The sequence below is a fragment of the Adiantum capillus-veneris genome, chromosome 12 (assembly GCF_014529385.1).
Source record: "Adiantum capillus-veneris isolate H3 chromosome 12, ASM1452938v2, whole genome shotgun sequence".
Taxonomy (NCBI): Eukaryota; Viridiplantae; Streptophyta; class Polypodiopsida; order Polypodiales; family Pteridaceae; genus Adiantum; species Adiantum capillus-veneris.
Genome location: NC_140942.1, coordinates 4,647,148 through 4,667,412, shown reverse-complemented (window position 1 = coordinate 4,667,412; position 20,265 = coordinate 4,647,148). Strand labels below are relative to the sequence as shown.

General features: G+C 47.8%; 2 protein-coding genes across 6 annotated transcripts in view; one reads left to right on the top strand and one right to left on the bottom strand.

Moving 5' to 3' along the window:
* The window catches only part of LOC147445238 (uncharacterized), a 150,610-nt gene that overhangs the window by 80,263 nt on the left and 50,082 nt on the right, over positions 1-20,265 (top strand). For 4 of the 5 annotated variants that reach the window (XM_086524802.1, XM_086524801.1, XM_086524798.1 and 1 more), the window contains exons 5-9: positions 10,829-10,877; positions 11,032-11,060; positions 11,790-11,843; positions 11,931-11,998; positions 12,163-12,273. In XM_086524802.1, the coding sequence (XP_086380928.1) occupies positions 10,829-10,877; positions 11,032-11,060; positions 11,790-11,843; positions 11,931-11,998; positions 12,163-12,273 (311 nt within the window). The remainder of the gene's footprint in view (positions 1-10,828; positions 10,878-11,031; positions 11,061-11,789; positions 11,844-11,930; positions 11,999-12,162; positions 12,274-20,265) is intronic. The other variant, XM_086524800.1, reaches the window with a different exon arrangement.
* Positions 8,741-10,038, bottom strand: LOC147445239 (uncharacterized). The gene has a single exon (XM_086524797.1). The coding sequence runs from the start codon at positions 9,604-9,606 to the stop codon at positions 8,752-8,754; it is 855 nt and encodes a 284-aa protein (XP_086380923.1). The 5' UTR covers positions 9,607-10,038; the 3' UTR covers positions 8,741-8,751.

Below are 20,265 nucleotides of genomic sequence, written 5' to 3'. Positions count from 1 at the left end.
TAAAGGTGGGGGTGGACCTCCTTACCCACTGCGTCGTAATGTTAACCACCATTACCTTGGTCTTACCAAGGTTCACAGGCAATCCAATGGAGAGAGAGAGAGAGAGAGAGAGAGAGAGAGAGAGAGAGAGAGAGAGAGAGAGAGAGAGAGAGAGAGAGAGAGAGAGACTCTAAAACAACAAATCAATACAACAAACCCTAAAAAACAGCAAGAAACGCTTGTGAAATCTTTAAAACCAGCAAAAAAAACAGTTGTGAAATCCTATGAAACAACAATAACTTGGGTTCAAAACCCCAAAAAACAGGAAAAAAAAGTGACGTATCCCTAAAAACAGCCAAAAAGCAATTTCAAAACCCTAAAACTGTAAAGAAGAAGTGACAAGCCATAAATAGAGTAAGACACGCGTGTGTGTGTGTGTGAGAGAGAGAGAGAGAGAGAGAGAGAGAGAGAGAGAGAGAGAGAGAGAGAGAGAGAGAGAGAGAGAGAGAGAGAGAGAGAGAGGCTGCTGCCCTGCCTGCGCGTGCGATCTGCTGTTGCCCTGCCTGCGCGCGCAACAACAGCTGCCTTGCTGTGCGTTTACGCCCTGTTGCCACGCGCCCTGCTGTCTGCGCGAACCCTAAAGTCGCCTGCAGCCTGCGCATACCTTCTGCAGCCTGCGCGAAACCCTAGCTGTGCGAAACCTGAATACTGCGAAACCCTAACTGCGCGAACTAACAACCCGAAACCCTAACTGCGCGACAGGCTAACAGCCCGAAACCCTAACTGTGCTCAACGTGCATCTATGTACTGCCTGCAAGAGAGAGAGAGAGAGAGAGAGAGAGAGAGAGAGAGAGAGAGAGAGAGAGAGAGAGAGAGAGAGAGAGAGAGAGACAGAGAGAGAGAGAGTCCAAGCTTCACTTCGGGTCTTGCTTTTACCGCTTGCCAGTCTTGCCCATTCTTCATGGCGGTTTTGCCGGTCTCGAGTGCTACACACTGCGATCCATCACCACTTGCCTGTCGTGTGGACTGCACTGGCGACCTAGTGACACGCATTGACTCCAAAGTACAACACTTGGCTCAGCATGCCTTGGTTGGCCGAATGATTGGACAGTCTCCACCTCGATCTTCTATGCGAGATTGGTGTCAGACTGCATTGGGTACTACTCAGGGACGGATCTTGGAGCTTACATTCCTTGGCAGGGGCATATTCATGGTACGTCTTTCAGACAGCCCTGACTTTTTCAAAAAAGAGAGAGAGAGAGAGAGAGAGAGAGAGAGAGAGAGAGAGAGAGAGAGAGAGAGAGAGAGAGAAAGAAAGAAAGAAAGAAAGAAATATTTTTAACGTCTATGTCAGGCCGAAATCGGCCTATGAGACAAATCAAATGTACATGGTGTGTATGTCATCCGTCTATCGGAAAGACAAATGAAACAAAAACTGATACAAAACTGAACTGAGTGTAGGTTGTGGGGTATCTGAGGAGGGATGGAGCTCTATCTCTAGGGGTATATGCATGTCTATATGCTCAAGGTAGTACAATCATGAGAATGCATCAAGCTATCTAGCTCCATCCTGTACTAATGGGGGGATGTAAGATGTGGTACATGGGCGGGTCTGGTGCCAAGGCTGCCCGGATGAAAACTGTCGAGTCGGCCCTCATCCGGGCCACTCGCTCCTCAGTGGCACGGCGCTCCCGGGCTCGGATCTCCTCGATCTGTCGGTGGTGGGAGCTCGTGCCCCTGTAGCCTGTGACTCGTGGTCGTCGTCTAGCTCGGCTCACCTCCGCCTGTGGGAGTGTCACTCCCCTCTGAGTGTCTGGTGGGGGAGGGGCGGTAATCCTCTGAAAGAAGTCTGTGAGCTGCGACTGTCTCCCCTGTGTCTGTGTAGCTGTGTGTGGCTGTAGTAGTGTGTCCCGATGGCTCTGTATCTCTAGTAAGAACCGTCCGAGCTGTCTCTGATCTCGAGAGTCCATGATCTCTCGGAGAGTGGGCTGTCCTCTGAATAGGGCCTCATACCTGCCTCTGATCTCAGTGTATGCTCTGCATCTACATACAAAGTGCTCCTCACTCTCCACCTCCTCTGTGCAGGCTCTGCAGACGCGCTCCTCCCTGGGAACACCAATATGTCTCCCGATCTCAATCTCTAACCTGTGTGAAGCCACTCTCAGCTGACCAATCGCCACCCGTGAGCTATGTGGCATATATGTGTCCATGTAGCGTGGTCTCTGTATGAACCCCCCGGACAATATGGTGAGAAACTGGTCTCTGTAATCTGACATCCTCGTCCCCAAGCCAGGTGACTCCCAGACTCTCCTAGTGTATAGCTGCCACAGATCCTGTCTCAGTACCAAGTTCCTCTCACTGCGAGAGAGGTGAACATATGGTGAGTGGGGGTCGTACTGGAATGGTGGTAGGCTCTCCATGTCAAGACCGTGTCCCTCAAACCATGCTCTGACCTGTGAGTACCATGCTCTCTCATGCCCACTCTCTGATAGCTGTATAGCTGCCTCAAATGCTCTACGAGTAAGTCTGTCAGGAGGTAGCTCTCTCATCCTCTGGATGAAGCAGACTGTCTGGAATAGTGCCTCTACCACCATGGGTGGTGTGGCGAGCTCGGCTCTAATAATGTCATGTGGCACTGTCTTCTTGCTGCGGAGCAAGCGTGAGATCATATATACCTGTGGCCTCTCAAGCTGTGTCCACTGGTCAGCTGTCAATCCTGGTGCCCATACTGCCGCCGAGTACATCAAGGCCGGGGTGACTAAGGTGTCGAAAAGCCACCCCTTCGTGCGGGGTTCCTGAAAGTGTGCCTGGTGGCATCTCCGCTCTAGCATGGCCAGAGCTGCATATCCTCGGGTGAGCCTGTCAGCAGCAGCCTGCCTCATAGTGAAGGGTCCTGGTAGGCTGGTGAATGTGATGCCAAGGTAGACATAGGAGGTGACTACATCAACCTTTCCTCCTGCTGCTGTGAAGGTGGCAGCGCTCCTCACTGCACTGGATGTGTGAAAGATCATAACCTTGGTTTTGCCAAGGTTCACAGTCAACCCCCTGTGTGTGTTGAATTCGTCCAAGGCCTCAAGATGGCGTTGCAAGCCCTCGGGTGACTCTGAAATCAACACAATATCATCAGCATATAACATGATGTGGACCGGAGTACCTGCCAAGTCGCTCCCCTCTCCCCTTGCTCGCAGTATGTAGTCGGAGATCTCGTTGATGTAGAGCCCAAAGAGTGTCGGGGAGAGTGGGCATCCTTGCTTAACACCAATGGTGCTAGCAATGGTCTCTGAAAAACCGCCTGGGCAACGAACTCGACCCATCACCTTCTCGTAGAGAGCATATATGGCCCAAATCATCTCTGTTGGTACCCCAATGCTGTGAAGGCGCTGGAAGAGTCTCTCGCGTGGGACTGTGTCAAAGGCCTTGCGGAAATCCACAAAGCAGCAGTAAAGCCTCTTCTTCCGCGCCTTTGCCCCATCAATGAGGCAGCGCAGAACGAAGATGTGATCAGTGGTGGAGAAAGCTCGCCTGAAACCTGCCTGGCCTGGAGCTCGTAAACCCTCGATCTCTGCGTAGCAGCTGAGCTGTGCCTCAAGTACTGCTCCATATAGCTTGGCCATCATGTGGCCAATCATGATAGTCCTGTAGTTCCCTGGATCCAGGGTGTCGCCAGATTTGTGGATAGGCACTATGGTGTGCTGTGTCCACTCCTCTGGGAAGCCCTCCCCTATAGCCCGGTTGAAGACATGTGCAATCAACGGGGCTATAGTGGAGGCCGCATAAATGATGTGCTCACTCTGTAATCCAGTATGGTCAGCTGATCGTCTGTGCTGCATGCGGCGTATGGCCCTCTCTACCATCTGTGCTGTAAAGAAGGAGGAGCACGTGGGGCGTGGCTCGTGTGGCCCGGGACCCAGAGGCCCGCTACATGTGGATTCGCCTCGAGCTCTCACGAGACAGGATCGTCTACATTGCCCTTTGCTACTTTGCTCCCACAGGCTCCAGATTTGCCCCTATTGAGCATGAGTCACCGTACGCATGCCTCACGGAGGAGATTATGGAGTACTCCACACTGGGTGAAGTCTTCCTTATGGGAGACTTCAATGCTCGTACGCGCAGTGAGCAGTGTGAGGCATATGACCACGAGGACCCAGAGGCACTACACACTCTAGATGAGGAGGCTACTATGAGAGATACAGCAGACAGAGCTCCAGTCACAGCCTACGGACGACATCTACTTCGACTTGGCTCCCAGCACCGTCTCGTTATTTATAACGGGATGGTCCAGTGGCCCACCTCAGGGGGCCTGACTTGTATGCCACATGGAGTTGCAGAGGGAGGGGGGAGTACAGTCGACTATATTCTGGGACCCAGGGAGGCTACACACCTTATCACATCCTTCACCATTCCACCCATACCCATCGGAGCCGACCACACATACCTCTCTTTCTCCATCACCGGAGATACCATCCCACACAGCTCCACAGCACACACTCCACACACCACCATCCATTTCACACATGAGCTAGCCTCTCTTTACTCGGCCGAGGTCGAGCATGGCCTATGCCTCCTCCACCCATCCACACCACTCTCAGTTCTCACATCACATATCTCTTCCGTTCTCCACACTTCAGCTATTAGCTCCTTTCCACACACCACTCACACAGGACGCACTCCCCCCCTCGGGACTATGCCTCAGAACCGCTGGTATGAGAGAGAGAGAGAGAGAGAGAGAGAGAGAGAGAGAGAGAGAGAGAGAGAGAGAGAGAGAGAGAGAGAGAGAGAGAGAGAGAGAGAGAGAAAGAAAGAAAGCTTTATTAACGTCTTCGAAAGGCCGAACTCGACCTATGAGACAATATCATATACATGTGTTGATGCTCTAGGCATCGGAAAATAAAAAAAGGGTACAAACTGAAATGAGCCTATACTATGCAAGAGGGTGTGGTAGGGTGGTGCATGTGGTGTACAATGTATAGTGTGGGTCCTCGTGTCGAGGTGTGCTCACGCATCATCAGGCTCAACTAGGGGCTGCAAGGTGATACCACCATGAGATGATAGGGAGGGTATCTAAAAACAAGCAACATATGTAGGGTAGAGAATGTGGTACATCGGTGGTGGCCTGCTCAGGTATATCTGGAATGTTGGATCTCCTGGTGCTGGTACATGACTCTGCTCTAGATACTGATGGTGTAAGGTTAGTATCCTCGAGATCTCCCTCTGGTGACACCCATGTGTTCTGTATCCTGGGAGCCTCGGTCTCCGACGTGCCCTCTGAGACTCTGCCAGCAAAAGGGTAAGCCCTCTACTCTGTGTAGGTAGTGTGGGGGGGTCTGGTCCTGCTCGTCGGAAAAACTGTGTGATGGTAGTCTGTGTCCTGCTATCCTGACTCTGGCGTGGCTGTAACAACTGCTCTCGAACCTCTAAAGCCGCAACCAGGAACTGGCCAAACCTCCTCTGCTCTCGGCCTATCATATGCTGCTGTAATGAGTCTCCAATGCCATATCTCTCTCTCAGCTTTGTATATGTTGGGCATCTCATGACAAAATGCTCCTCACTGTCCACCTCCGTCTGGCAAATCCGGCATGTACGCTCCTCTCGTGGTATGCCTCTCGCTCTGCCACTCTCAATCTCTAGCTGATGTGATGACACTCGTAGCTGGCCAATGTTGACCCGAAGTCGGTGTGGCATGTACTCTTGCATGTATGATGGAATCTCAATGAATCCCTGCTCTGAGAACCTCAGAAAATGCTCATAGTAATATAGCATTTTAGGAGGTAGGGTGTCTGTGGGCCTGTGCCATGTCCTCTGAATATATGTATGCCATATCTCCTGTCTGATGACCCTATTCCGCTCAGAGCGTGAGAGGGTATAGGTCGGGGCCTGGGTGTCATACTGGAGTGGTGGTAGTCTATGAATATCAAAACCGTGCTGAGCTAGCCAATCTCTTGTCTGGGCATACCATGAGCTAGTGTCCCCTGCCTGTGCCATCTCTCTAGATGCAATGAAGGCTCTATGAGAGATCCTATCTGGATCCATATCTTTGAATCTGCGAAGAAGGCAAACAGTCTGAAAGAGTGCCTCTACCAACATCGGTGGTGCAGCCAGCTCAGCTCTAATAATGTCGTGTGGAACTGATGGCTTGCTGCGAATCATCCTGGAGATCATAATAATCTGTGGCCTCTCTATCTGTGTCCATACTGAGTCTGCCAGTCCGGGTCCCCAAATGGCCGAGGCATACATGAGTGCAGGTGTGACCAGTGTGTCAAAGAGCCACCCCTTCGTCCGGGGCTTCTGGAAGTGGGCCTGGTGGCACTGTCTCTCCATCAGAGCTAGTGATGCGTGTCCTCTGGTAAGTCTATCTCTGGCTGCCTGTGTCATGGAGAAGGTCCCTGATGCTGCGGTGAATGTAACCCCCAGATATACATATGAGCCTGTCACTTCTATATCCCCTCCAGCTACTGTAAATCTACTCTGTCGGCGAATCTGAGCCGATGTATGAAATATGAGAACCTTGGTCTTGCCAAGGTTCACTGTGAGTCCTCTCTGTGAGCAGAAATCATCCAAGGCCTGCAAATGTAGTTGTAGTCCCTCTGCCGTCTCTGACATCAGGACAATATCATCTGCATATAAGAGTATGTGTACAGTAGTCCCTGCAATATCCACACCCTCTCCACCCCTGTGCAAGATGAAGTCTACAATCTCGTCAATGTATAGACCAAAGAGTGTAGGTGATAGGGGGCAACCTTGTTTCACACCAATGGTGCTCACAAAGGTGTCAGATAATCCACCCGGGCATCTCACTCTACCAGATACATGCTCATACAATGCATAGATCCCCCATGCCATCTCCTCTCCAATCCCAAGCGCAGCCAGACATCGGAAAAGTCTCTCTCTAGGTATTGTGTCAAATGCTTTGTGGAAGTCAACGAAGCAGCAATATAATCTCCTCTTCCTCACCCGTGTCTGGTCGATCAGACAACGAAGGGTGAAGATATGATCAATAGTAGAGAAAGCTCGGCGGAAGCCTGCCTGTCCTGGTGTCCTCATGCCCTCTCCCTCTGCTAGAGAACTGAGCTCCTCTAAAACCGCGCCATATAGTTTGGCCAGTATAGGACCAATCATGATAGTGCGATATGTGCTAGGATCCATGGCATCCCTAGATTTGTGGATAGGCACGATGGTGTGCGCTGTCCACGTCTCTGGGAATCCCTCTGAAAGCGCGCGGTTGAAGAGGTGGGCAATGAGTGGTGCCAATGCATCACAGCCATATATAAGATGCTCTGCCTGTAGGCCTGCCTGATCTCTAGCCCTCCCATGCTGTAGGTGGGATATAGCTTTCTTCACCATGTGGGTGGTGAAGAAAGTAGATGATGTGGGTCGGGTAGCCGATGGCATAGGTATGGGTGGCTGTCCTGGGATCTCGTATAAGCTCTCGGCATATCTGTGCCATGCCGCTGGGTCCTGAATAGGAGTGGATGGCCTGGGAGGTCTAATCTGACGCCATGCCTCAGCACTATTCTTGCTCATGAGTAAATGATAGATGTCCCAATACTGGTGCTCCTCCCACTCCCATCTTTTACGACGGGTAAGTGTCTGCATCTTGCGCTGAGCCTGGCGATGTGTAATCTCCCCTCTGATCTCCAGTATATGTAGGTGTCTGTGTAGAGCTCGACATTCGTCGTCGTACCACCTGTTTTGTGGCATAGTGCCAGTGCGTGGAGGGTGTGTGTGTATGCGATGTGGGAAACTTTGAGTGGCTGACTCGTGTAAGATGGATGTAATGTGTGTGGTGAGTGTGTCCAGAGGGGCTGTGGGGTCTAAGTGTATAAGGTGCTCATGCAGGTGATGTATATAAACAGGAGTGAGCTCATGAGTGAAAGAAATGGTAGTGTAAGTGTGAGGGGGGGAGGCGGGGGGGTCAGCAAGCTGTGTAGCAAAAAGGGAGAATGTGAGATAAGTATGATCCGCCCCTATCGGTGTGCGTGCAACGCTGAAGGAGTGTATAAGCTCTGCTGTCTGGGTAGAGCCCAACAAATAGTCTACTGTGCTCTCTCCGCCACTGTGTGGGAAGCAAGTGAATCCCCCAGAATCTGGCCACCTCGCCATCCCGTTATAAATAACGAGATGGTGCCTGCTGCCAAGCTCAATAAGGTGTCTGCCATATCCAGTGTTGTCCTGTCCCCCATCTGCAGACACTCTACTCACCCCCATGTCCTCTGCATCAAGTGCCCTCATGATCTCCGGCTGCTCCATATCATAGATCTCACACTGTCGGCTCTGTGTCCTCCTGTTGAAGTCCCCCATGAGGAGGACTTCCCCGAGTGATGTGTAATGAGAAATGTCCTCCGACAGTCGGGAGTAGGGGTCCTGGATAGCATATCGTGATCCATGTGGTGAAAAGTAGCATATGGCAATGTATAGCCCTCTCTCGTGGGTGAGCTCTAGCCGTACCCACATATAACCTGCCTCCTCGTCTCTACTCATCACCTGTATCCGGTTGTGTAAGCTCTGTTTGAATAGTTTGGCCACCCCTCTTGACCCCCGAGCTGTACTCTGTCTGGTGATGGTCCTGTAAGTCGACTCCCACTGGAATCCTGTGACTACAGGTAGTCCTCTCTCTGGGCTCTCATGTGTCTTCGTAAAACATACAAAGTCATGCTCACTGATGATCTCCTCTAGGCGCTCCGGATGTGTCCATATAGAACCATTGCAGTTCCAGACTGCCCCTCTGAGTGGTGTCTCCTGTGCTAGTGTATGTGTCTCATAGGTCCCGAATCCCTATGAGATTGGGCGGCCGTCGATGAAGATTCTACCATCTCGTAAGAAGGCCTTTTTACCTTCTTTCCGTGCCTGAAGGACCCTGGGCATGCATGATTTCCTGTGCTCGATCTGCATCCTAGTGAGGTCCTCGTCCATAAAGATATGGCCGCCTTGGAGGCCTCGTAAGAGCACCCTTTTGCGAAAAAAGGTGGTGCGGTCCTCATCTCCTCGTAACTGCATGATCAACGGGCGAGCTCGAGTGGTGTCACGGCCGGCTCGCCATGCCTTTGTAAAAGGCATAGTCTCTTTGTAGCCTAGTTGGCTACAAAGCTCTCGTGCATCCTCCTTTGCTGAAGGTCCCTCTTTAAGGCCAGTGATCCTAACATTGTGTTTCCTCATCTGGCGCAATCGCTCCTCCTCGAGAGTAAGCTGAACCCTCAAGTGCTCTCCCATGTGAACCTCCTCGCATACCTCCTCCTTGATATTCTTTTTAACTACTTCCACCCATCCCGATTGTTTGGCCTCCATTTCTGTCTGGATCTCTTCTTTGATGTCTGCTTTCCATTTATTTTTGATCTCTACTTCTATGTCTTCGAAGCTCGAGATTTCCCCCTCTTCCCTCGAGATCCGGAGGTGGTTGATGCTTTCTTGTATACGGTGTATCTCCGTGTTGGAGGTGTCACGGAGTTCTTCGAATGCTTTCTTCCAAGCCTCCTTTTCTTCTGTGAGGCCTCTGATGTTATCCTCCATCTGCTTCATCTTTTCCGTCATCCTCCTTACTTCGGCGTTGAGTGCCTTGTCCGCATCTTTCTTGGCCTGTGTGATAGCTCTGGCTATCATGTCCTCCACTTCTTTCCTGTCAAGAGGTGCCATGGTCGAGCTCGAGGAGGTGAGGCTGAGCGCACGGGAAGCCTAGTGTTTACAGCCCATCCCCTTGAATGTTGAGAGAGAGAGTGAGTACCTGCGTGTTGCCCTGTTGCAAATTTCTGTGCAAGGCTGCAGCTGGGTGTGTTGTCGCTGCGGGTATGCACGTCAGTCGCTGCAGGTGCTGAAGGTGCTATGCTGCCGCTGACCTTGCTACCCCACAGGCCCAGCGCGCTGCTCTCTACTGCAGGTCGTCACCTGCCCAGCGTGCAGCTCATCCCCAACAAACAGCAGCACGTCGTCACCTCCACAGCACGCAACTCGTCACCTCAGCAGCAGTAGGTCGTCCCCTCCACAGGCCAGCTCGCGCTGAGAGAGAGAGAGAGAGAGAGAGAGAGAGAGAGAGAGAGAGAGAGAGAGAGAGAGAGAGAGAGAGAGAGAGAGAGAGAGAAATGTTATATTAACGTCTTCAAAAGGCCAAAGTGACCTATGAGACCAGAAAGTTACAATGCGGTGTATCTGATACAAAGTCAGATTAACAAATAAATTAAACTAGGATAACAAAATATAAATATTGCGGAATCCTAAACTAAGCTGATAGGTGTGAAAGGTGAAAGGCGTAAAATGTGTGAACTAAGCAATACAATGTGTAGACAATATGGGAGGGAAGTAGAGATCCATCTTCATAGAGATCCATCTTCATCTGCACTCTGGACGACGAAAAAGTATGGCTCGAATCCTTTGCTCTCTCTCTCTCTCTCTCTCTCTCTCTCTATATATATATATATATATATATATATAGAGAGAGAGAGAGAGAGAGAGAGAGAGAGAGAGAGAGAGAGAGAGAGAGAGAGAGAGAGAGAGAGAGAGAGATGAAATGAAATGAGAATATATGTTAACGTCTATAGAAGGCCAAAGGGACCTATGAGACCAAAAAAGTTACAAGTTGTAAATCTAGTACAAAGTCTGAGTACAACTAGAGAAGGGGTGGCGGGTGGGGGGGAGAATTGATACAATGGTACAATGGGTGGGCTGATACATTGAGTGATATAAATGTGGTACAAAGCTAGTAGAGGTAGGCGGGGGGGTCAGAGGAGATCCCTCATTGGTCAGTGGCGAATCTCGTCAATATTCTCCATAGTCAATACTCTGACAAGATGAGTTAATCTGCAAGGGTCTTTTTATTTGAGTGAAATTGATGTTTTTTTTGTTTTTGTTGGCTGTGCCTCAGGCCAGAAAGCGAAGCCTCCAATGACACATCACTGTCACATCTGTAAAAGGTAGACATGGTTTTACACTGGTTCTCCCTTTTGTTCCAGGAGATGCATATGGCTTCTTTGAAACACTTGAAAATTGGTCACGTTGTTAGTAGGCTTTTGATTGGGGTAAGTTTAAGTACTCTTTAATTAAAATTCACCTATTGGGCTGCTGCAGGTGCATACTTAAGATGGACCATCACTGTCGTATCCTTCACACCATCTTTATATTACCCACTTAAGATGATGACTGCAGTGTATGCTTGGTGTCTTGTGTTTCAATGTGCTAGGATTATATTGTGTCCTTTTTTTTCTTGGAAATCTGCCACGAAACGTATTCAAATAGAAGAGCATTTTATGTGACAAAATGCTCAGGATGGTAAATCAAACAAATATTCTTATCAAATTACACATTTTTTAAAAATTAATTACGAACCAGAGCATGCCTTTTTATGCCTATTTCAGTATAGCGCCATGAAAATGGTGAAGCGTATCATTTGTTAGTTGCTTGGTCATGCGACCTTTAATATTTATTAGGATCTGAGAGTTTACCATTCTCATGTTCAAATCATTTTCAAGAAGCTTTAAATTTGAATGATGGATCATGTAAAACCTTTTAGTGTCAAACTTTGCAAGAAGCTGTTTGTTCAAATGATGGATGTTGGAATATTACCTAGTGTTGAGTAAAGGAAAATTTCTCTTGGATAGTTACTCCAAACGATTGGAAATTGCTTAGTTTTAACATTCTTTGGTTCCGCAGCAATCTCATGGAAGAAAGCTTGTGTCTACCATCTTCGAAATCTCTTGGATTCAGTTTTATAATTCGTTGGATTTGGAATTTATATATCTGTCAAGAAAGTTTCCCCCTATAATCAAAGTCTTTTTTAAGGTTTTTTCAGTCTCATGACGTGTTGCTTAACAGCCTTAACCTTATAGCCTGGATGCACAACTGCATTGGGTTCTTCAATTACAGGTTCTTCTTTCTCTTCTGTACGTATTCTACCAAAGAAAAATCATGTATTGTAAGCTGGCCCAAGTTGAGTAGTATATCAACTTCTATTGACATTGAGCTTTCAGTATTCTACTTGTGGATAGGATGTGCTTACACCACCTATATGGCATCAATCCCTTTGCAAGCAACTGATGTAAGTAAAGATGTAATGGAATAAGTTATCTATGGTAGAAGTTGAATATTCTCTTGTGTTAAAGGCAGTATTGGAATTTAGAGTTGTAAAAGGATAAGTATAGAGTTGTATTAAATGCAGTATTGGAATATAGAGTTGTAAAAGGTTAAATTTCCCTTTTGCAGGAGGACGAAGATATCACACAAATACTCTTTACTTTTGTGCTTGCAATTGCAGTCTTCTTCGCATTGACTGGCCTGTTTTGGTTTCATGTCTATCTGGTCCTTTCTGCACAGGTTTATATCAAGTTTCGTTTCTCTTTTGCGTTTTTTAACCAACACATATACCAAGATTTGTTGAAATCATAATAATCAGATGAGAGGAGGATGCACGAAACCCACAGGCCCCATGCATAAAGTAAGACAGAATTGTAGAGACAGGCTGAGTTAAGGCTAGGAACGATGAAATTAGTGCAGGTGCCTTTACCGTCTATTTCTTGTTTAATGAAAGCGCAAGGGCATTTAGGAGAGTTTGACGCTTGCAACTTCATGTAGCTAGGCTTTCTTAACTTGGAGTATTTGGTAATTATTTGATTCAATTTCCAATTCACTTTTTTATTTTTGCTCATTGTTACCTCTCAGTGTGATAGGATGCACTGTACTAGCAGATTTCATAATGCTCGAAGAAAACTGTTATGGAGGTTTTAATAAATATGCTCGTTATGAAACTTGTCTATTTGCATCGTGCACCGTTGGAAGACACGCTGTGAGAAACTAAATTTACAATGTCGTGAGTGAGAAGTATGGAGTCAGAGACAGGGATGAGTGAGCAGCTTTAGTAATGGATGCATATAGTGCTTAGTGAGCCTCAAGTGGTGGACTGTGGCGTTGCAATGGTCACGATGGAACAAAAAAAGGTGTAAAAGTAGAACACACACACACATACGCGCGTGCGTGCACGCACGCGCACACACACTTTTTATTTTGTAATGTCACTTTGAATTACCCATGGGAAACCTCAAGACAAGGAAAACCCATGAAAAATACTACAAACGGGAAATCAGAAACAGGCAAAATAGAGCTCGTAATGATTGAGAGGAATCTCATCCAAGTCATAGGCCACTCGGAGAGATTGCAACAGAGCCGTCTTGAAGAAGAAAACATAGTCCACTCGCATCTGCTGAAACATGAGGGAATTGCGTGCTCTGCACACCGTCCAAAGCGCCCAGAATTTGACCCAGCCAAAAAAGTATGCATATGGCCGAACCAATGGTGGAAGTACTCCAAAGATCCAGAAAGATCTACCAAAATGCATGCCAAGAAAACGCGTGCGAAGAGCAGTAGAGATGCAGTCCACAAACTGCAGCATATGAGAACAAGACCACAGAAAATGCGGAATGGTCTCAACTGTTGCACCACATCTAACATATCGTGAAGAGGCCAATCTCCTAGAACATAGAAATTTGCCAATCGGGAGAACCCCAAGTATGCATCTCCACATAAACAGTCTCTCCTTCAGAGGCAATTTCGCATGCCACACTTTCATGACCTTACTCCGCCACCAAATAACACTCTTGTTCATATTCCATACCATATTACAGTGTTCGTATATCCAAGAAAACGATTGCAAATGGCCATATACTTTCTTTGCAGAAATCAAAGAGGCCGAAGAACCATCATAGTGCCAATCACAAATTTGGTTTTCTGCAACCAACGGTGGAACAGGAGATATGGAATCAACCAGATTTTTAATGTGCCTATGATGCATCCCAAGCCCAAAGAGATGAGCAGCTTGTCTGAATGAAAGCATCCGTCCATCAGCATCCATCAATCCTGTGTGACTAATTTCCAATCCGCTACAAGACTAGAAGCAAAAGGACATCCAGGTATCGTGGCCTGAAACTTACCAAAAACCACATCCCAATACGATGGTTGCCAATGGCCAAAAGCCGGTGTAGAAACTGCATGAGAGCACAAAAACGCAAACATTTGCGTCCAAGGCCGCTTTTGCTCAACCAACACCAACAACAATGTGGCCTTTCTTGCTATAACATGAGAACCCAGCAAACCACCACAACGCTTCGGAGTACATAATTTATCCATCGCAAGCAAACACAAACCCTTTTTCTGAGAAGAAGTAGACCAAAAGTGCTCTAGTATACGAGACATCAAAGCTCGAATATGACGAGGTGGCCAATGCAACATAGGTAGGAAAAATTGCACATATGCCACCAATATGGACTGTACTATTCTGAGTCTTACATGTAGCGGCCAAGTGGATAATTTCCAAAAGTGTAATTTAGACCTCAATTTGTTCCTAACCCAATCCAATAATTTTGCATTATTAACCGACCAAGCCAACGGGAGTGCCAATCCATTTGATGCAACGGTAACAATTTAGATTTTCGAAAGTTTACTTGCAATCCTGCAGCCAGTCCATAAAGATGCAATGTTTCCATTATACATTGAACATCCTCTGGTGTATTTCTAGGTCAAAACATGGAGTCATCTGCATATGCTTGCACCACAAAATGATCTCTAGATGGCAATTCCAACCCATGTAAACGCCCAAACAGAGTCAAGGAGTCCAAATACAACAAAAGAGGGTGCGTAGCAATAGCATACAACATAGCACTCAAAGGGAAACCTTGCCTAACCGATCTACCAAGATCCCATAATCGAGTCAACTCACCATCAATGATTCCAGCAGATTGACTATTCTCATATAGGAAATAGACCACTCGACACATCTTGGAACCAAAGCCCAAAGCCGTCATAGTCTGAGCAATGAAGTCCCATTGAATCGTGTCAAATGCTTTCGCTATATCAACCTGCATGATAAGTACATCCTGTCCAGTATATTTCGCATACTCAATCCCAACAAAAGCATTAGCATTATTATCCAGAATTTGCTTGCGAGGAATGAATTTATATCGAGCAGGATGTATGCCTGAGAACAAACGATCTTTAATATGAGAAGCTATCGTTTTCGACAACAATTTATAAACTACCGACATAAGCATGATTGGACGCCTGTGCGAGAAGTATTCACATAATGTTTGCTTAGGCAACAATTTCACCCATCCTTCTTTCCACGATTGCGGCAATGACTGTTTAGCCTATGCATGATTAATCATGAAAGTAGAGGCTGCTTAAGGGACTCCCAAAAGCAAAGGAAAAATTCAACTGTAAGACCGTCCCATCCAGGGGATTTCCAATGCCCAAGATGCAACAAGCTGTCATGCAACTCAGCTTCAATAAAACTATCCTCAAGGGTAGCTGCATCATTCATCGTCAATATAGGATGCACATACGACAGTAGTAGCTATCTGGCTTGCAAAACCTTACTTGAAGGAACCCCAGTCCAAGCAAAAACATGTTGAAAAGTTGAAAATGATCAACCATGCAATTCGCCAATTGATTTTTATTGGCCGTCCATTGCTCATTATCAATCTTAACCCTTTTAATAGACACGGGTAACCTCGAATGATGCAAATGCTTAAAGAATTGCTTCGATGAACAACCTTCATCCATAAAAGCACATTGTCTTGATCTAACTTTCCATTTTTCAAGTTTCCTTTTGTTATTATGCATTAGAGAGGCTTTAGCTACACATAATTCATCTTGTTCTGTGTAACAGACTTGGACACTCTAAGTCAAGAATCAATCGCGACAGCACCAAATAAGCACTTCAAAACAATTCACAGATCACAATAGATTTGCACTGGCCGGGCAGAGTTCCGTGCCTAGAGATATTGGCCCCAAAGACTGGCGCCCCGTTCGGTATTTGTTTATGTATTAAAAATCAGTGTCAGAGTACAAGAGCGGTTAGGGTTTCACTCTCAGACTCTGCGTCCAGATGCTCTGAGAAGTGAGGCCCTCACCGCATATTTAAATGTTACAAGGAATGCCCAAGAGCAGAGTCCCAAAAGCTTGAATGCAAAAGCAGATTCTCTCTTTCTCTCAAAACGTAGCAAAAAGCGAGCCCGGATTGCGTCGCTAGGAGAAAAAGCAGGCCCTGATTTTTCGGAAATCCGTACACTGTTGCCACGTGGCACTGGCGCCAGCTTTTAGGTTTTTTTCAGCCATCTAGGGTTTCAGCCAGCAGTTAGGGTTAGGGTTTCCAAAAAATTAGGGTTTTTGGTAGAAATTAGGGTTTCCGCTGCCGGTAGCCACGTCATCACTTTGTGACATACCCCGCTCTTGAAAGCATTGTAATCGACTACGATTACGCCTACAAAACCGACAAAAGCCATAAACCGTCTTAGTAGACACTGACTGTTAGTACCTACGTACTAAGAACACACATCTAGCACATGTACCAAATCGACAGTCACATCACACGACATCACAGGACATCATATGACATTCAACATTCATTCGGATCTTAGAGCATGATTTATCGGCAATGTAGCTAGCAATTGCATCTAGGTTCAATCGGAACCTCATCGATGTCCGATTGACTAACCCCTATTGCAACCATGTCTATTCGAGATCAATCAGCTCAAAATGCTGCAGTCATTTCATCTATCAGTTCCTGCACTTAAAAAAAGTCAAGAACAAATCTGTATCATAATCAGGAATTCCATTTCATAAAGTCCTATAGCAGAATACTGTCAGCTTTCAGTATCCCTGAAGCTCAAAGAGACATCATTGACTCTAGTATCTAAATCAAGGCATCTGTTGACAAAGGAGCGAAGCGACTCCCCTCTTGTGTATCCCACTGCACCAGATCTGCGGCCAAGCTGAATTCTGGGTTCCATTTGGAATAGACTATGCTAAACCAAAAGCATCGAGGTAAAGTTTCACAATCTGAGGAGTATTTGCTAGGTCCTCCTCCTCCATCCACTTCGCATCCAATGCAGGATAGTTCTTGAACTTAACCAAGAACGACCTTTGGGCTTTACCTTTAGTCTTCGTATCTTTATGTGCCAAAATCTATTCAGGAACAAGGATCTCCTCGTTTTCTTCCACTTCGGGTTGCTCATCAGGTTCCCCATCATTAGGCACATCACCCTTAAAAGGTTTCAAGAGACTCACATGGAATGCATTATGAATCCTCCAAGTATCTGGCAGTTTCAATCGGAAGGAGACATCATTTATCTTTTCAGTGATCTGGAAAGGCCCATAGTACCGCATACTAAGCTTTAGAAAAAGCCTCTCCTATCCCTTTTTCTTTCGTAGGCGTGCCTTCTCAAAACGTAAGAGCACCCAATCATCCTCCATTCAATTTCAAATCGCGACGATCGCGATCCGCTGCCTTTTTCTGTCGTTCTTGAGACTTCTGCAAAGTCTCGCGAACCTTGGCAAAAGCCGTATCCAGATCTCGCGTATATTCATCCGCTTCAAAGATCTTATCTTTTGTGCTCAGGAAGGCTGGAACCTTCGCAGCACCTTCAACAATCTCAAATGGCGCCTTCCCCATCGAAGAGTGTATCGTGTTATTGTAGGCAAATTCCACTTGGTATCAGAGCTTCGGCTCGAGTCCCCGCCGACCCGACGTCGGCCCGCGGCCCGTGGTTGTCACCACGTTTTCGGCCCGTCTGCCTCGTTTTTCCACGTTTTCTCCGCGTTCTCGGCCCGTGTTGCCGCGTTTTGCCCCGTTTCACCACGTCCCTTGCGTGATTGCCCCGTTTTGCCTCGTTCCTTGCATTTTCTCCACGTTCCCTACAGTTTTTCACCGTTTTGCCTCGTTTGATCCGCGTTTCACCCCGTTTTCACCGCGTTCTCCGCATTCTTGGCCCGTTTTGCCCCGTTTTGACGCGTTCCTCCACGTTCCCCATCGTTTTTCAACGTTTTACCTCGTTTTGCCCCGTCTTACACTGTTTGGGACCGGTTTTCACCGTTTTTGAGCCATTTTTCGCGGTTTTCATTGTTTCGGACCCTGTTTTGCGCTGTTTCACAGTTTTTCAACGTTTTCAAGCCGTTTCTCACAGTTTTCCAGTTTTTCGATATTTTTGAATTTCCCTCGACTCCGGCCACAAGAGCACCCCAATGGTGGGAAATCAAGAAGATGAAGAAGGATACAGGACTGAACCGGAACCGCATAGAGCCCCGAAGAAGAACAAAGAGAAGAAACCGCGACAAGACCACCAAGAATCAATGGAAGAAAGACTGGAGGCACGCATCATGGCCTCCGTAGAACACCAAATCAACGTGATGTCCGCTAATCTGAGCGACCTACTGCAAACACAGCTAGGCCAGCGACACGAAGATCGCCCGGGTCCTAGTAATGTCAACACGCGGCGAAACACACAAAGACGACCGCGGGCCGGCAGATTACAGAGAGTCGACGAAGATGAAGGCTACCTGGATGACCGAAGTGAAGGGCGCTACTACAGCCCTGAGAGAACCCTAGAAGATGAAAACAGACTGGGCAAATTCAAACCCATTCCCCCAAAGAAATACAAAGGCCATCGCACCTCACTGGAACTCAACAAGTGGTTCAGTGAGGTAGAAGACTACATGCAGTGGAACAACATAGGCAGACGCAGATGGGTGCAAGTGGCCAAAACCTTCCTGGCCGACGACGCCTATGTATGGTTCCTCACTGAACAGGCATCGAAGCACTGGGAGGACTGGGAAGACTTACAAAGAGACATGCTCAGCTACTTTGTCCCAGAGAATGAAGGCAACAAAGTCAGAGATTCGTGGCGCGATCTACGCCAAGACGGCCACATATCAGATTACGTTGTCAAGTACCGCCGCCTGATGCTTTAACTTTCACTTATGCACACAGCAGACAGGCTACATGGATTCCTGTACGGCCTTAAGCCCTGGGCCCGTCGCGAGGTAGAGAAGCAAAACCCCAACACCTGGGAAGTGGCCGCCAACATGGCCGAAAAACTACGGGATACAAACTCAACCCCAGGTTTTCCCCCAAATAACCCTCGCCCCAACAATTTTGCCCCCAACAACATAACTAACCCAACCGCCGGGCTAGGCCGCGGATTTGTACCCAATAACAAAAGCAACGAACCTCGCTTACCACCGCGCAGCTCTTTTGCGAGCAATTCCTACAGCACCACGTCCAGCAGTTTTGTCCCCAATACCTATAAGGGCAACAATAATTACCCGCGCCCCGATCGCGTCTGGTGTAGTGACTGCAGGATTGCTCATGGTCCCTACTACGCTTGTGTTCGCAAGCGCAATCAAGCAGCCTCCTCATCTAGCAGGGTCAACACCCTCCAAATCAAAGAACCACCCTCCCCCCCCGAATAAGCGTCGAAGAACTGGCTAGCCTTGTTGCTAACCAGCAACCCCGGATTGGAGCAGTTTCCCTCCACCCGCAATGCATGGCAGCGGCAATAACGGACATTCAGAACTTATATGTCCAGGCAACAATTGGATCCCAGCAGCAATGGATCATGGTAGACTCAGGCGCCACACACAATTTTCTATCACCACAATGTGCCGCGCGCCTGGGCCTACGTCTCACCACCGTCAACGAAACGACAGTCAAGTTTGCCCAAGGAAAGGATAACAATGTAAAGGCAGCCCGTCAAGTCAGGATCGAGATGGGTGAATTCACATGTCGCCTTGATTTCATAGTGGTCCCAATGGACGACTTTGAGGCAATCATTGGTCTGTCCTTCAACGACAAGTACCTCATTGCACTCCTAGGCATGAAGGTGGACCAATTACTCCTGAATAATCAAGGCAAAGCAGTGACAGTACAAGGCGCCAGACTCACAACCAAGCAAGCCTTCACGCGTCAGGCGCATCTTCAAACCAACCCCCCCCCATCAACCGCCAAGACCCAACTCAGTTAGCAGCGATGAAAGGTAAACAGAAAGTCCTAGAACACTCGCCCCCCAGACTCAATCTCATGAGTGCAAAGCAAGCAGAGCGGGCTCCCAAGAAAGGAGCTCAGGTTCACCTCTGCATCATGCAAGCAAAGGAGCAGCCCACAGCAAGGCTCAACTCCATCACTATCGAGCAAGCCAAAGTGGGTGACCCCTCCCTTACCCCCATCCTCCAGAAGTACAAGGATGTCTTGCCTCCAGAACTTCCCCCCGGCCTACCCCCGCCCCGTCAAATTCAACATGAAATTGACCTCATCCCAGGAAGCATACCCCCGGCAAAGGCCCCTACCGCATGAACGGCACCGAGCTAAAAGAGCTCAAGAAGCAACTCCAGGAATTGGAGGATCAAGGTTTCATCAGGCCCAGCAGCTCTCCTTTTGGGGCCCCAGTCTTGTTTGTGAAGAAGAAAGACGGCTCGATGCGACTCTGCGTGGATTATCGGGCCCTCAACAAAATAACTATCAAGAACAGGTACCCCGTTCCC